The sequence below is a fragment of the Lithobates pipiens genome, unplaced genomic scaffold, assembly GCF_037356315.1.
Source record: "Lithobates pipiens isolate NorthernLeopardFrog02 unplaced genomic scaffold, aLitPip1_a1.2 Scaffold_18, whole genome shotgun sequence".
Lineage (NCBI taxonomy): Eukaryota > Metazoa > Chordata > Amphibia > Anura > Ranidae > Lithobates > Lithobates pipiens.
This window is the reverse complement of record NW_027507758.1, coordinates 276,306,893-276,324,518: the sequence shown is the minus strand read 5'-3', so window position 1 is coordinate 276,324,518 and position 17,626 is coordinate 276,306,893. Positions and strand designations below refer to the sequence as shown.

Sequence of the window (17,626 nt, the reverse complement as noted above, 5' to 3'; positions counted from 1 at the left end):
AGTCTGATGTCCCGGCCTTCCAGTCTGATGTCTTGCAGTCTGATGTCTCGGCCTTCCAGTCTGATGCTTTGCAGTCTATTGTCCCGGCCTTCCAGTCTGATGTCTTGCAGTCTGATGTCCCGGCCTTCCAGTCTGATGCCTTGCAGTCTGATGTCCCGGCCTTCCAGTCTGATGCCTTGCAGTCTGATGTCCCGGCCTTCCAGTCTGATGCCTTGCAGTCTGATGTCCCGGCCTTCCAGTCTGATGCCTTGCAGTCTGATGTCCCGGCCTTGCAGTCTGATGTCCCGGCCTTGCAGCCTGATGTCTTGCAGTCTGATGTCTTGCAGTCTGATGTCCCGGCCTTCCAGTCTGACGTCTTGCAGTCTGATGTCCCGGCCTTCCAGTCTGATGCTTTGCAGTCTGATGTCCCGGCCTTCCAGTCTGATGTCTTGCAGTCTGATGTCCCGGTCTTCCAGTCTGATGCCTTGCAGTCTGATGTCCTGGCCTTGCAGCCTGATGTCCCGGCCTTGCAGCCTGATGTCCCGGCCTTCCAGCCTGACGCCTTGCAGTCTGATGTCCCGGCCTTGCAGTCTGATGTCTTGCAGTCTAATGTCTTGCAGTCTAATGTCTTGCAGTCTGATGTCCCGGCCTTCCAGTCTGATGTCTTGCAGTCTGATGTCTCGGCCTTCCAGTCTGATGCTTTGCAGTCTATTGTCCCGGCCTTCCAGTCTGATGTCTTGCAGTCTGATGTCCCGGCCTTCCAGTCTGATGCCTTGCAGTCTGATGTCCCGGCCTTGCAGCCTGATGTCTTGCAGCCTGATGTCTTGCAGTCTGATGTCTTGCAGTCTGATGTCCCGGCCTTCCAGTCTGACGTCTTGCAGTCTGATGTCCCGGCCTTCCAGTCTGATGCTTTGCAGTCTGATGTCCCGGCCTTCCAGTCTGATGTCTTGCAGTCTGATGTCCCGGTCTTCCAGTCTGATGCCTTGCAGTCTGATGTCCTGGCCTTGCAGCCTGATGTCCCGGCCTTGCAGCCTGATGTCCCGGCCTTCCAGCCTGACGCCTTGCAGTCTGATGTCCCGGCCTTGCAGTCTGATGTCTTGCAGTCTAATGTCTTGCAGTCTAATGTCTTGCAGTCTGATGTCCCGGCCTTCCAGTCTGATGTCTTGCAGTCTGATGTCTCGGCCTTCCAGTCTGATGCTTTGCAGTCTATTGTCCCGGCCTTCCAGTCTGATGTCTTGCAGTCTGATGTCCCGGCCTTCCAGTCTGATGCCTTGCAGTCTGATGTCCCGGCCTTCCAGTCTGATGCCTTGCAGTCTGATGTCCCGGCCTTCCAGTCTGATGCCTTGCAGTCTGATGTCCCGGCCTTCCAGTCTGATGCCTTGCAGTCTGATGTCCCGGCCTTCTAGTCTGATGCCTTGCAGTCTGATGTCCCGGCCTTCCAGTCTGATGCCTTCCAGTCTGATGTCCCGGCCTTCCAGTCTGATGTCCCGGCCTTCCAGTCTGATGTTCCAGCTTGCCAGCCTGATGTTCCAGCTTGCCAGCCTGATGTTCCAGCTTGCCAGCCTGATGCTCCAGCTTGCCAGCCTGATGCTCCAGCTTGCCAGCCTGATGTTCCAGCTTGCCAGCCTGATGCTCCAGCTTGCCAGCCTGATGTCTTTGCTTCCCAGCCTGATGTTTCAGCTTGCCAGCCTGATGTCTTTGCTTGCCAGCCTGATGTCCTTGCTTGCCAGCCTGATGTCCTTGCTTGCCAGCCTGATGTCTTTGCTTGCCAGCCTGATGTCTTTGCTTGCCAGCCTGATGTTCCAGCTTTCCATCCTGATGTTCCAGCTTTCCATCCTGATGTTCCAGCTTTCCAGCCTGATGTTCCAGCTTTCTAGCCTGATGTTCCAGCTTTCCAGCCTGATGTTCCAGCTTTCCAGCCTGATGTCTTTGCTTCCCAGCCTGATGTTCCAGCTTTCCAGCCTGATGTCTTTGCTTGCCAGCCTGATGTCTTTGCTTGCCAGCCTGATGTTTCTGCTTGCCAGCCTGATGTCTCTGCCTCCCAGTCTGATGTGCCCGCTGTCTGCCCTGACGTGCCCGCTGTCTGCCCTGACGTGCCCGCTGTCTGCCCTGACGTGCCCGGTACCCAGCTTGACGTGCCCTCATCCATGGTGTGGGGTTTGAGGCCATTAACCTGGGACAATTACACCTGGTTGGAGCGTCCGGAGGCCGCTCCTTTGAGGGGGGGTACTGTCATGAAAAGGTCCACCCGTTGGTGACGCTGTTGATCTTTTGGATTGCAGTACCAGTGTCCACCAGTGGGTGTCTTCTAACACCCAGGGCCTGTAATAAGAGGACCTACCTCTTGGTGGCACTATTTGATCCCTGGACTGTAGTACCGGCGCTCACCAGCGGGTGTACTCCGGCAGTGTGGAGCAGACAGCATCTGCTCCGATCAGCTGTTACGTGAGGGTAATCATCAGTCTTATATATACCCGGCAAGCGCTAACATGCTTTGCCTTGGTATCTCTCTCTGCAAGTGCCCTGACCGCTGGAACCCGAACCCGAACCCTGTACCTTGTACCTTGTACGCTGTACCCTGTATCTACCTGACCTGTCCCTTTCCAATCCTGAGCCCATCCATCCGTCCTTACCCATCGACTGATTCCCCGGTGTATGACCTCGGCCTGGCTTTCATTAACGTCTCCGGTAGTTCCTATTTATTGTATATATATTTCTTGCTGTTGTGGTTGGTTGTGCACTGTATGTTTTCACTTTCCTTTTATTTATAATAAACACTTGTTATTTTCACGCACATTCATTCTGGGTTTCCTCTGTGCAGTCCACACAGTCTGGTCTAATAATTCCCTGACAGACAAGGTGCTGATACGGAATGGGACTAGGCAAGGGTGCCCTCTTTCACCTTTGCTGTTTATACTCACCCTGTAACCGTTAATCCGCACTGTAAACTTATCACCCTCTATACATGGCTTCCAAGTAGGAGACAAGGCATACAAATGTGTTGCTTATGCGGATGATTTACTGTTCTTCATAACTAAGCCGCACATTACTATGCCCAACTTGTGTAATATATTTACGCATTATAGCTATATAGCGAATTTCAAAATCAATTACAAAAAATCAGAAGCCTTAAATCTAACGCTGTGCGAGACCACAAGGGAGGTCATTTTACGCAATTGCAAATTTAAATGGGAACCTCGCTCCCTTAAATATTTAGGAGTTCTTCTGACCCCTAGTTTAAACGCGATATACAACCAAAATTTCTTGCCACTGTTACAAAACATAAAAAAGGATCTGGAGAGATGGACACTTAAACATTTCTCCTGGTTCGGCAGGGCAGCTATTATTAAGATGAAAATCCTGCCCAGATTTTTGGATTATTTCCAGACTTTGCCCATATGGTTACCTGCAAATTTCTTTCGATCACTGAATGCTATTCTTAGACACTTTCTTTGGGCGTCCAAAAAGTCACGCATAAGCCTTGCACTACTCACCAGAGATAAAGGCAATGGGGGAATGGGATTCCACAATTTCAAAAATTATTACAAGGCTACACACCTTACTAGAATGATTGACTGGACCTGCCATGCAGACAATAAAGACTGGGTGGCATTGGAGAACAGTGTAGACACACTGTAAACAGTGTGGAGAGCTGTATACTCCAGTGTCACATTCCCCATGGATTCAGTGGAACCTATGCCCTAAACAGCTTAAACAACATCCCCTTATAGGGACCACATTAAGACTACTACAAACAGTGACTCAAAAGACAGGCCTGACTACTTCCCCTGGCCCTTTAACACCGCTAGTAGATAACCCAGACTTTCCACCGGGCATGCACAAACCTATTCGGCATCTCACATGCAGGAATTCGCCACTTTTAGCCATTCATTGTCTCGAAGGCGACAAAATTAAATCAATTTCAAACCTACAGCAAGATCTGGGCTTAACCTTTCTAGGCCACTGGACATATAGACAACTACATGACTACATTTCGAGCCCACAGAGGCTCAAACACTTTATACGACCGCTAACACCATTTGAGGCGGTTTGTTTTCAGGCCACCACCTCTACGAAAAATATCTCCCTTACATATGCTTGGTTGCAATCCGCAGTCTGTCAGGAACCCAACAAACATAAGCTCTTCTGGGAAGCGGCATTAAATGTATCATTTACAAACGATCAATGGTTACAGGCATGTGTATTTGCCCATAAATATGTAATTAGCACCCGATTACAAGAAACTTCTTTCAAACTTTTAACGAATTGGTATAATACGCCAAACTGCATACGTGGTTCCCCACAGTTCCGGACTTATGTTGGCGCTGTAACCAAGCTAAGGGCACCTTACAACATATATGGTAGGAATGTGACCTACCGTATATACTCGAGTATAAGCCGAGATTTTCAGCCTCTTTTTTGAGGCTGAAAGTGCCCCCCTCGGCTTATACTCGAGTCATCGCTGTCTGCCCGCTCGATCAGCGTGTCGAGCAGACAGACAGCGGCCATTCTATTCAAAAGCCGCGCCTCCGGCTCCGCCTTCGCCTGTGATAGGCGGAACACTGAATTTCCCAGCAGCCTGTGTTCCGCCTATCACGGACATCGTATCATCCTCGTACTATGGACGAGGATGATACGACGTCTGTGATAGGCGGAACACAGGCTGCTGGGAAATTCAGTGTTCCGCCTATCACAGGCGAAGGCGGCGGCGCAGCTTTTGAATTTTACAATGGCCGCCGACGAAGAGGGCACGGGACGGAGGCAAGGCAAGGCACGGCACGGCACGGGACGGGACGGGACGGGGGCAAGGCAAGGCACGACACGGGACGGATGCAAGGCAAGGCACGGCACGGGACGGAGGCAAGGAGGCAAGGCACGGGACGGAGGCTCGGGACAAAGGTAGGCTGGACACACACACACACACACACACACACACACACACACACACACACACACGGATGGATGGAGACACACACAGGGATGGATGGATGGATGGATGGAGACACACACACACAGGGATGGATGGATGGATGGATGGAGACACACACACACAGGGATGGATGGATGGATGGATGGAGACACACACACACAGGGATGGATGGATGGATGGACACACACACACACAGGGATGGATGGACGGACACACAGGGATGGACGGACACACAGGGATGGACGGACACACAGGGATGGACGGACACACAGGGATGGACGGACACACACACAGGGATGGACAGGCATGTCTCACCCTCGGCTTATACACGAGTCAATAAGTTTGCCAGTTTTTTTGGGGGTAAATTGGGGGCCTCGGCTTATATTCGGGTCGGCCTATACTCGAGTATATACGGTAATTCGACCTTATTGGACTCAAGTGATTAGCATTATAAAACAAATAACCGATACACAGATCCCACTAGACGCTAAATGCTGTTTACTACACATTACTAACCTTTCGATGAGAAATTATAAAAAAATCGCTGACAAGATTCCTACTTATGGCCGCAAAGGCGGTTGTACCTAGATATTGGAGAAACACTACGACCCCCTCAATTAAAGAATGGCTGGGAGAGGTACGGCATCTTCACAAAATGGAAGAGATTAGGGCCATAGCACACGAAAGCACAGACAAGTACACCGTTACCTGGCGACCCTGGGTCATGTTTATATACTCTTCTACATACGCCTCCCTGACACAAGCCTGATGAGGAAGTGCTATTGAGTACCTGATCTGTCAATACCCGCTCTTTCCTTATGGACAACCGCATCCTTTTTCTTTCTTTCTCTTTTTCCATGGTGCCAGCCTTGAGACAGGCTGTCACTTCTTTTCTATCTTCTTTTGCCACTTCTGGCTCTTTGATTACAATTGGTAGGGTGTAACCCGATCGATATATAGTTACAATGCAGATATACCTGAAAAGGCTTTTGTAATGCTTTATCGTTTATGTTTAGGTTTCTTATTGCTACGCTAGGAATGGCAATGTGCCTATCCTTTTTATAAGGTTTTTTTTTCTATATTTGGAGGGGCCTCCTAGCTTAATGGGATCTTTGTCGATCCGCTCAAGCGCAACCAAGATGCCTAACAATGTCTGTAACCACTGTTGCTAACCTGTTGTTCAATCAGGCAGTTGCATCTGCGATTATTATGCTCTGTTATGAGGTATTGTAACTGGTTATTCCTTTAATAAACTTTAACGCTTAAAAAAAAGAAAAAAATAAGGCCGCGTACACACGGGCGGACTGTTCGCCCAACCTTGTCCGCTGAACAGTGTTTGGGCGGACAGTCTGCTCGTGTGTGGGCTTTCAGCGGACAGTTTCAGCGGACAGTTGGACGGACAAAGTCTTTCGGAAATTCCGAAAAACTGTCCGCTGAAACTGTGTTTGAGCGAACAGTCCGCCCGTGTGTGGGCCTGTCCGCTGTACTTTCGAAATGAGCGGACTGTTCCCGCTCGGAAAGTCCGCCCATTTCGAGCGCGTGTACAGGTAGGCGGGGCCCGCGAAGGAGACGTCGCGGGCTCCGCCGCCTGGAATGGGCTTAAAGGGGAACCCCAACGCCGAAAAAAATCGGCGTGGGGGTTCCCCCCAAGTCCACACCAGACCCTTGTCCGAGCACGCTACCCGGCCGGCCAGGAAAGGGGGGCGAGCGAGCGCGCCCCCCCTCCTGAGCCATACCAGGCCGCGTGCCCTCAACATGGGGGGTGCCTTGGGGAAGGGGGGGCCGCGCGGCCCCCCCACCCCAAAGCACCTTGTCCCCATGTTGATGAGGACAAGGGCCTCTTCCCGACAACCCTGGCCGTTGGTTGTCGGGGTCTGCGGGCGGGGGGCTTATCGGAATCCGGGAGCCCCCTTTAAGAAGGGGGCCCCCGGATACCGGCCCCCCACCCTATGTGAATGAGTATGGGGTACAATGTACCCCTACCCATTCACCTGTGAAATAAAGTACAAAAAAAAACACAACACATGGAAAAAGTATTTTATTGCACAGCTCCGGGGGTCTTCCGTCTTCGGGGGTCTTCTCGCCGGACTCCTCCGCTATGTGTGTGTAGCTCTTTTACTAGCGGAGGAGTCCGGCTTTCTTCCTCCCCGCCGCCGGCCTCTTCTCCCGACTTCGGGGGTCTTGTCCCCCTCTTCGGTTCTTCTGCCGGGCCACCGCGCCTGGTCCGGTGGCCCGGTCTTCTGTCGCCGTCTTCCGTTCTTCTGTCGCCGCCTTCGGTTCTTCTGCCGGGCCACCGCGCCTTCTTGTAGCTCTTTTACAGGCGGTGGCCCGGTCTTCTGTCGCCGCTGTCGTCGTCGCCGCCTTCCGTTCTTGTTCTTCTTCTTGTTCTTCTCCTGGAGATGTTGACTCGACGAGCTCTCCGGCCGGAATGCCAGGGACACGCTCCGCTGCCACTTATATAGTGACAATGGGGCGGTGTCACATGGTATATGTCACATGGGTTGGTCACATGGGTTGATGTCACATGGGGACTATGACATCGTAAGGGGGCGGGTTCACCATGTGACCAACCCATGTGACATATACCATGTGACACCGCCCCATTGTCACTATATAAGTGACCGCACAGCGCGGCTCTGGCATTCCGGCCGGAGAGATCGTCGAGTCAACATCTCCAGGAGAAGAACAAGAAGAACAAGAAGAAGAACAAGAACGGAAGGCGGCGGCGGCGACGACAGCGGCGACAGAAGACCGGGCCACCGCCTGTAAAAGAGCTACAAGAAGGCGCGGTGGCCCGGCAGAAGAACCGAAGGCGGCGACAGAAGAACGGAAGACGGCGACAGAAGACCGGGCCACCGGACCAGGCACGGTGGCCCGGCAGAAGAACCGAAGAGGGGGACAAGACCCCCGAAGTCGGGAGAAGAGGCCGGCGGCGGGGAGGAAGAAAGCCGGACTCCTCCGCTAGTAAAAGAGCTACACACACATAGCGGAGGAGTCCGGCGAGAAGACCCCCGAAGACGGAAGACCCCCGGAGCTGTGCAATAAAATACTTTTTCCATGTGTTGTGTTTTTTTTTGTACTTTATTTTACAGGTGAATGGGTAGGGGTACATTGTACCCCATACTCATTCACATAGGGTGGGGGGCCGGTATCCGGGGGCCCCCTTCTTAAAGGGGGCTCCCGGATTCCGATAAGCCCCCCGCCCGCAGACCCCGACAACCAACGGCCAGGGTTGTCGGGAAGAGGCCCTTGTCCTCATCAACATGGGGACAAGGTGCTTTGGGGTGGGGGGGGCCGCGCGGCCCCCCCTTCCCCAAGGCACCCCCCATGTTGAGGGCACGCGGCCTGGTACGGCTCAGGAGGGGGGGCGCGCTCGCTCGCCCCCCTTTCCTGGCCGGCCGGGTAGCGTGCTCGGACAAGGGTCTGGTGTGGACTTGGGGGGAACCCCCACGCCGATTTTTTTCGGCGTTGGGGTTCCCCTTTAAGCCCATTCCAGGCGGCGGAGCCCGCAACGTTTCCTTCGCGGGCCCCGCCTACCTGTACACGCGCTCGAAATGGGCGGACTTGCCTCCGCCTTACGTGGGCGAGTCCGTTCATTTCAAAAGTTGAGCGGACTGTTTGGCAAACAGTTCGTTGAAACAGTCCGCTCGTGTGTGGGCAAGTCCGCTCATGCAAATTTTGAGCGGACTGTTTGCCCAAACTGTTTGACGAACAAGGTTGGGCAAACAGTCCGCACGTGTGTACGCGGCCTAAGTCCTGCTAGATCACTTCAGGCTGGCCCCTTTTGCAGGTATTACATTAAAAAGAAGTACATTAAAAATGCAGGTTCATGCAAGACAGCCCAAGAATTTACAAAAACTGGAGGCTTGTTTGCCAAGAGGAATGGGCAGCTTTACCATCTGAGAAGGTAAAGAGCCTTAGATTATAAGCTCCTTGAGGGTAGCGACTGATGTGAATGTACAATGTATATGTAAAGAGTGCTATACAAGTACATGAAATAAATAAATAAAATAAAGAACATTATTTTTTACCAAGTTATTATGGCTAAAGTTCCACTTTAATTTATAGTTTTGGATAAAGTGGAGTATTTTACTGCTATCTGGAACTCCATTAGAGAGATTTCTTCTGATTTCCCGTCTTGGTGTCAATGGTTTTAACAGGCAGAAATTGAAGATAATTAACAAAAATAAAGATGGAAATAAAAGCACATTTTTAGTAGTTTATAGGAAAACTGGAACCCCTGTCAATTTTAGTTTGATCTTTGTGAGAATCTGGCAGATTTCTGTTCATTTCCCGCCTGGTGAACCCATTGTCACCAGGACAGAACGTGAGGAAATATTTCTCAAATGGAACAACAGACAGCAGTTAAATCCCCTAAAACTTTGAGTTAATATACTTAAGGTTTATAAATATAATGACTAATAGGGTGGCGTAAAAGATGACCACTTTGCTTTATCCTACCACTGTAAGCTTTACGTTATTCACTAAGCTAAATATAAATTCAGTGCTTTAGGCCTCTTGCACACAGGATGTCTAAAATGCCACGTTTTTATGCAGGCAGATGGTTGAAATTTGCCTACGTGCAAAATCACAGATCATCAGTTTTGTTTTTGAAGAGGCTCACCGGTTTGGTGGACTTCTACATATGTTGCAGCAGCACATGTACTATGTTCTCATAAAGTGTGTACTATTGTAAAGGATCCTATCACACACTCCCCTTAAGTGCTTCTGTCAGTAATACCACTTCCTCCAGTCTGACCATCAGAGAGATATATTATTATAGCTGCATTGAATACAAGTCTATCCGGAAAAAGCTGGTAGAATCTTGAAATTATTTATTGGACAGAATACAGCCTTTTTATACACTTTTAACACAAGGGGTTAAATAACGAGGTAGGGCTGGCTCATGGATACTCCCCCCCCCCCCCCCCCTCTAAAAACAACTTAAAAGACAATTATATAATTAACATGTTAATTAACACAGCACTTATGGCAGCCTAGGTGACCAAGCAGTCCGTCTCCGTAGGTCAATGTGATCTGCTCTTTCAATGATCATGATTTGTTCAGAAATAACAACCAAGTATAGTCTTTGGGAAAATCCAAGAAAACCTTCTCACAATAGCAGAGTTAATTAACACATTATAGCAGACAACAGACAGGTGGCTGGAGTTGATGACATCAGCATCTTCTATGAGCCCCAACATTATGAATCAGTCACTATTCATAATATGGCCAATACAGAGTCCCCAGAGTCTGTGTGTCTTGGGGGACATGGACCTGAATCTAAATTAACACCACCTCAGGGGTCCCCAGGCATACAGCTCACAAAGAGCATCGTTCCCCCCCCCAAATGCCAGGGCCCATAATTGGTAGGCTAGAGGCTGGCATTCAGTCCCCTTCAAAAGCCTCTGTCCCGAGTGAGTCTGTCATAACTATGTTCTCATAAAGTGTGTACTATGTTCTCATAAAGTGCCTACTATGTTCTGAATGTGTGTATTATGTTCTCATAAAGTGGTTAAAGCACAAATGAATTGTATTGTTAATATCTGAAATTAAGCCCTTACTTCAAAAAAGCCTGTGAATGTAATGCAATAAAATGAAGTAGATCAGTGTTTCTTAGCTACCATGTTAATATCTTGTACAAACAACTAAGCCCTTCAGCAATAGGTACATCATATACATGCAATCGTTTTGCTTCCCATAGAAGCAGCAGTAAAAATAAATTACTTTGGCACATCTGTCAAAGCCAGATGCAAATGTAATTTTAAGGTACCCTTTCCCTCTAGATTGTTTATGTAAAATCTCATAATTGAATCAAAATTAAATGTTTCATGCAGTATGCATTTCAACCCCATATGCTTTTATTCCTCATTCTTCTAGCAATAGTTAACAATGGTCCACATCATCTGCTTTTATAGCAGCTTGGATCAAACATTAGAAAACATTTCCTTTTAATAATACCATATGTTCATGTTTGTTTATCAGTGTTTTTTCTAACGATATGTTGGTGTTTAATCAATGAGGTTAAAACAAGTCCAAATGAAAACGTTCTAGACCCATGCAAGCTATAAAGTTATTTGGCACTTTTTTTGTAATGTGTTTATTGGGAGTTACACTTACTCTTCACGTTCAGGCACTCAATGAGGATACACATTACACAAGCTGGCCTTTAGCCAAACTGCTCTCTACTGTCCCATCGTCTAGAAAAATGGTGCAACTGTAATTTACCTATCCCACCCTCACTATGAGGACTCATTTTCCATATGGATTGTATTGAAACCTCTATGAACAAAGATCCCACAATAGCAAATTCTTGAAAGGTGTGAATGCTTTATTAACACACCAATGGCCTGTGTCAATAACTTTTTTTTTTTTTATTTGTGAAAGACGGGTTTTGCCTTTCTACACAAGCCTAGGACTACATTATATTTCTCAGATCACTTTTACCTGTGTTTAAACATACCTGCGTTTAATTGGATTTACATGTGTTCACATGGATTTAGAGGTTTACATAATATGTCCCTGGATGCTATTTTCCCCAAACACAAGTGCATGTAAATGCATGTAAATGATATTATTTAAAATCACTAGATACGCTTATATGCATTTAGAGATGTCCTAGAAATGAATAAAAATGCATGTATGCCACGCCAGTGTGAATGAGAATTCTGAACCCACTTGAAGAAGGTTAAATGCACCTGCCAATGATTTCTAAAGAAAATCCTATACGTGTCTCTAACTGATTCCAAACTGATGCCATCAACACAAGCCCTAATAAATAATTTAAGAACAAAACTTAAAGACTGTTTTTAAAATGACCATCATTCAGTACTTAACCTCTTCCTATCTACTCCTGCATTTCAGGAAAACCCGGGGGGAATAGGAGGATCGGCAATCATGGGACCACTATAATGGTAACATAATAAGAAGCCGGTCCCACTGGCTACCGATGGTTAGTGGGGACTGAGGTCTTTACCCTTTGTTTGGGGTCGTTTTGTTGGAATGCTGCCCTGCGGCCCTGTCTTCTGAAGGTAGGGGATCATGCTCTGCTTCAGTATGTCACAGTACATGTTGGCATTCATGGTTCTCTCAATGAACTGTAGCTCCCCAGTGCTGGCAGCACTCATGCAGCCCCAGACTATGTAGGCAAGACACACTTGTCTTTCTACTCCTCACCTGGTTGCCGCCACACAAGCTCGACACCATCTGAACCAAATAAGTTTATCTTGGTCTCATCAGACCACAGGACATGATTCCAGTAATCCATGTCCTTAGTGTGCTTGCCTTCAGCAAACTATTTGCAGGCTTTTTTATCTTTAGAAGAGGCTTCCTTCTGAAGAAACAGCCATGCAGATCAATTTGATGCAGTGTGCAGCATATGGTCTGAGCACTGACAGTCTGACCCTCCAACTTCTGCAGCAATGCTGGCAGCACTTATACATCTATTTCCCAAAGACAACCTCTCAATATGATGCTGAACACATGCACTCAACTTCTTTGGTCGAACATGGCGAGGCCTGTTCTGTCCAGGTAAACCGCTGTATGGTCTTGGCCATCGTGCTGCAGCTCAGTTTCAGGGTCTTGGCAATCTTCTTATAGCCTAGGCCATCTTTATGTAGAGTAACAATTCTTTTTTTTCAGATCCTCAGATTTCTTTGCCATGAGGTGCCATGTGGAACTTCCAGTGACCAGTATGAGAGTGAGAGCGATAACACTACATTTAACACACCTGCTTCCCATTCACACCTGAGACTTTGTAACACTAACAAGTCACATGACATCAGGGAGGGAAAATGGCTAATTTGGCCCAATTTGGACATTTTCACTTAGGGGTGTACTCACTTTTGTTGCCAGCGGTTTAATGGCTGTGTGTTAAGTTACTTTGAGGGGGCAGCACATTTACACTGTTGTGTAAGCTGTACACTCACTACTTTACATTATAGCAAAGTTTCATTTCTGCAGTGTTGTTACATGAAAGGGGTGTACTCACTTTTGTGACATACTGGGGGTTATTTACTAAAGGAAAATCCACTTTTCCCTGCAAGTGCACTTGGAAGTAAAGTCACTGTAGATCCGAGGGGGACATACAAGGAAAATAAAAAACAGCATTTTAGCTTGCACATGATTGGATGATAAAATCAGCAGAGCTTCCACTCATTTTAGATCTACCCCTTAGATTTGGAGTGACTGCACTTCCAAGTGCACTTGCAGTGAAAAGTGTATATGCTTTTGTAAATAACCCCCAATGTGTGTGTATTGTGATATAAATAAATATATATATATATATATAAAAAATAAATACTACTATATGAATTAAATACTATAATTCATATAGCGGTATTTATTGTATTTTTGTTGTTTATTCTTTTTTTTTACATATATAGCTATATTTAGCACAACATGTTCAATACTGATAAGTTGGTTAACTAAGTTAGTTAACTTACTGCACAAAATTCTACAGTGATTTTTATTTTTATTACCTTCACTTTATTATGTGAACGTTTTTCAAAATTGCAGGGTGACATCTCATTAATTAGGCTAGAAGAATGTCGATGACATTGCAAAACCATCTTGTTCTATGTTGTTTCAAATTCATTATCGGACAGGTTAAGTTGAACTTTGTGGCTTTATTATCCAAATGCAATTGCCAATTAGTTACACATTGTGAATATTTATGAAGCATCCTGTGCATAACATAAAAAAAAACCTTTCTACAGATATTTCAGTAATGACTAATGAATTACAGAATTAAAATCACAACAAGGGATGCTCATATTTCATATTTATAAATCTATAAGTGCAATTTAATTACTAGAGAATATATTTCCCATTCAAATATAATATACAGACTTGTGTTTCATTTAATCTTATTGCTGTTTTCTAACATATCTGCATGCAAATGTAATAATTGATGCTTAAAAAAAATGAATAATAAACATTCTCCAAATATAACAAACAATATTTTATAATGTAAACACCAATGTGTATAAGAGCCAGAGAATAAATATCTTAAACTGAACTGCATACTATGCATTTGATACTTGTTTAGTAATTCCATGCAATACAATTTTATGTTTGGATCACTGTAGGGTACATTTTATTGCTAATGCTATTTTTTTTCTTTTAAACAGGACTTGTCACTCAGCTAAATTTTCTTTGTCACAAAACAATAGTTGCTTTTGTGATAAATATCCTTTAAAGTAAATGTATCAAAATATAAAAAAGATCATCAGCCAGCATTATAATGATTAACTATTGTGCTTTCCTTGCCTGGCTTCTTAATCGTTACCATGGAGTTGCTGCCTACTTTATGTAGGTTAAAGAGGACAACACCATTGTAAAACAGCATGACTTTGTTTGCTGCAAGCACAGAACTTCCAAAAAAAAATATATTTTTTTTTAAAAAGACAATAGCAAAACAAATTTAACCTACTGTCGGATCTATGAACTGAAATGCATCAAAGCAAGGCTTACGCTGTCCACTGAAATCAATTTAAAGTGGTGTTCCACAAACCCAAAAAAATGCTCAAAATTCCTATGGGACAGGTAAGTGTCCGATTATTAAAAGTCAGCAGCTGCAGTATTTGTAGCTGCTGACTTTTATTTTTTTTCCTTAAGGGAAACTCCTCTAACTACTGTACTGTATATCCATATGCAATGTCCATTTGCACCTATATTGCAGATGCTTCTAACAGAAAAGCAGGTCGCACATTATCAATAACAACAACGATAATAATAATATAAATTATTATAATAACATGGGAACATCTGTCAATTTTGAGTCTTATGCCCTGTAAACACGGTGGGACATTCCAACCACAAAATCTGATTTTTTTCGAAACTTGTGTTACATACACACGGCCGCACAAAGTTGTCGGTTCTGAACGAGGAGACGTACAACACATACGTTGGGACTATAAACAGACCAGTAGCCAATAGCTTCCGTCTCTTAGTTTATTCTGAGCATGCATGGCACTTTGTCTGTCGGAATTGTCTACACACAATTGGAATTTATGTGATCGGATTTTGTTTTCGGAAAATTTTAGATCCTGCTCTCAAACTTTGGGCGTCAGAAAATCCGTCAGAAAAAGTCAGATAGAGCCCACACATGATTGGATTTTCCAACAACATAATCCGATTGGACTTTTTCCGTTGGAATTTCCGTCCGTGTGTACAGGGCATAACAGTTACTCAGTTAGGGCCAAAATGTAAGGCTCTTGATAAATTGTTTAAGATGCAACTTAATGTATATTCCTGATCCAGATATCACTATTTAGTGAGTCAATGACATGAAATCTGAATGTGCTAGTCTGCTCCTGCATACCTTTCCTAGGCCAAGGAATCCTTAGGCATTTGGTGCACAAACTACAGTGCAAAGTCTGCATAAAGCTCTTTAGTGCACCAAGTAGTGACAGTGGAGATAGATCAGAAAAGGGGCTGTAAGGACAGTTATCACATAACATGTCCCCAGTCTCTGTCTCCAGAAACATGTCTCCAAACTCTGACTGACTATCTCCTCTAGTGCTTTATGCCTGCAGTCTTTGAGTCGTCTGTAGCATTACATGTACTGAATCACATTTGCCGACCCTTGGTGATGCCAGGGGCCAGAGATTGAACTTGCACCTTTACAAGTAAGTTGGCAATGGCTGTTTCCATATTTCAAATATTTTCTCTTTAAAGCTTGCGTTTGTTGAAATCGCTGTTTATTTATTGAAAATCTATATCTTCACTTTGGTGATGTAATCTGGAAGAAAGGGTAGCACTGCAGACAAGTAGAGTCCCAGACACTTCTAACATCACATGCTTTGTGAAGATAAAATTAATTATTTCATTTTTCATCTAATATATGTTATGCTCAAGGACACATTTAAAACAGTAGCATTGTCGCATCCTCTATCATGTTACAAAAATGAAATACTCTGATAAGAAATCGCTTCTTACCTCAATCCAAAAATGTGCGACTGCTCGTAGTTAAATAATGAGTTAATTTTAGCAAGTGAATCCACAATAACAAGCCGGTCAAATATATCCTAAAACAAATTAAATAAAAGCAACAATTTAGAAATGTATTTTTGTGTTCAAGTAGTTTTTATTAGGTTTAAACATAACCATGAGACATAGTAAATTACTTGATTTCAGATCTTAGCAATGGTACAAGAAGATCTGTGTAAACATCTCTTTGACAAACAGGAATGAAAAAAACTTCATAAAGCATATGGCCATATGGCCAGTTGACAATGGGAGAGAACACTCAAGGGAGGGGTTGGTTAAGAAGTTGAGAGGGTAGGGGAGAGGGCAAGGGGCAAGAGGAGATGGGGGGGGAAGGGGGGGGGGAAACATAGATCAGAGTATTCAGTAATTCAACATACCAGCCAAATATAGCAAGTATGTATACATATTCACTACAGTGTGAAGTAAATTAATCAACATAATACTGTACAGTTAGGATTATGTGTCCATAGTGACCACATTGAAGAAATTTGGAGTACAAGAAGTTATTCAAGGTAAATATCCTTTTCATGTAACATTGATAATTGAGTTCTGCAACTGTTTCGGCTATCGTGGGTACTTTGAATGATTTCCATAGTCTAATAAGGACTAATTTTGCTGCATGGAGTATGTGGACAGTAATAGGGGGAGTGCCTCTATGCCTATGTGGAGTAAGGTCAGATTAGGGTTCGGGTTAGTTATTTTCCCTGTCCCCCTGCTTCCCTGTTTCTGGAGACAGAGACTGGGGACATGTTATGTGATAGCTGTCCTTACAGCCCCTTTTCTGATTTATCTCCACTCTCACTACTGGCTTGAAAATGTAACGCCAATAGGATGTGAGGAATTTACAGGCCCACATGATATGTAGAAATGAACCTCGTTATCCACATTGGTGTCAACAGTGTAGTGAATTGTTGGGGTACATTTTGGAGATTTTCAAAGGTGTTACATACCAGAGGTGGAGGATTTTTAAGTAAGACTCCCAGTGATTTGTACATCGGGAGGCTTTGGCAGTGTAGGAGAGTATTCTCTGCCAGGAAAGATCAGATATATTACTAGAAATGTATTTTTAATCATGGCATCATAATGGGAAAATGTATTTAAGCTATTTCAATAAATTTTTACAAGTTGCAATTAATCATCCTTTTCAGACTATTTACACCCGTTTTGTTTGAAAGTAATGTCACCTGTGTTTGGCAGTGGGGTGTTACAGCGCTCAGTATGTTTTGAGAAGTTATGTTTTTGAGAACATTGAGAAAGTCATAACTTACACTTTCAGGAGCTGCATTACTGGATCAGGCTGGGCAGAGGGAAAATATAGACTTACTGAGAAGTCGGCTATCAAAAGAAAACTGCTACTTTGCCTAGTCCAGGCAAAGTCAACAGGAATACCAGTGTGAAACTAGTCTCAGAGATGTACACAGAAAATAGTTTTTTGGCTAATAAAGTAATCTTATACACTTAGGATGCACTTAGTATTTCTATTATAGCACCAAAAATGGGATAATACCTGTTTTATGTTTGTTTTATGCTTCCATTAATATATCATAATTTAAAAAGGTAACCAGCAATTTTTTAAACATTTTTAAGGCAGTCTGCATCCAGGGCCGATCACGCGCATATGATTGCTACATGAAAGATTTCATAAGAGTGGCCGTGATTAGCTGCAAGAGATGGCAGCCTCTCATTGCTTTCAACTAGATTGCCTTTCGGAGCTAACCGCTGGGG

The 17,626-nt window shown here is 45.0% G+C and overlaps 1 protein-coding gene across 2 annotated transcripts in view; it reads right to left on the bottom strand.

The window, feature by feature from the left end:
* TBC1D32 (TBC1 domain family member 32) overlaps positions 1-17,626 on the bottom strand; it is a 448,964-nt gene that overhangs the window by 201,722 nt on the left and 229,616 nt on the right. For both annotated transcript variants that reach the window (XM_077487027.1, XM_077487028.1), the window contains exon 23: positions 15,851-15,939. In XM_077487027.1, the coding sequence (XP_077343153.1) occupies positions 15,851-15,939 (89 nt within the window). The remainder of the gene's footprint in view (positions 1-15,850; positions 15,940-17,626) is intronic.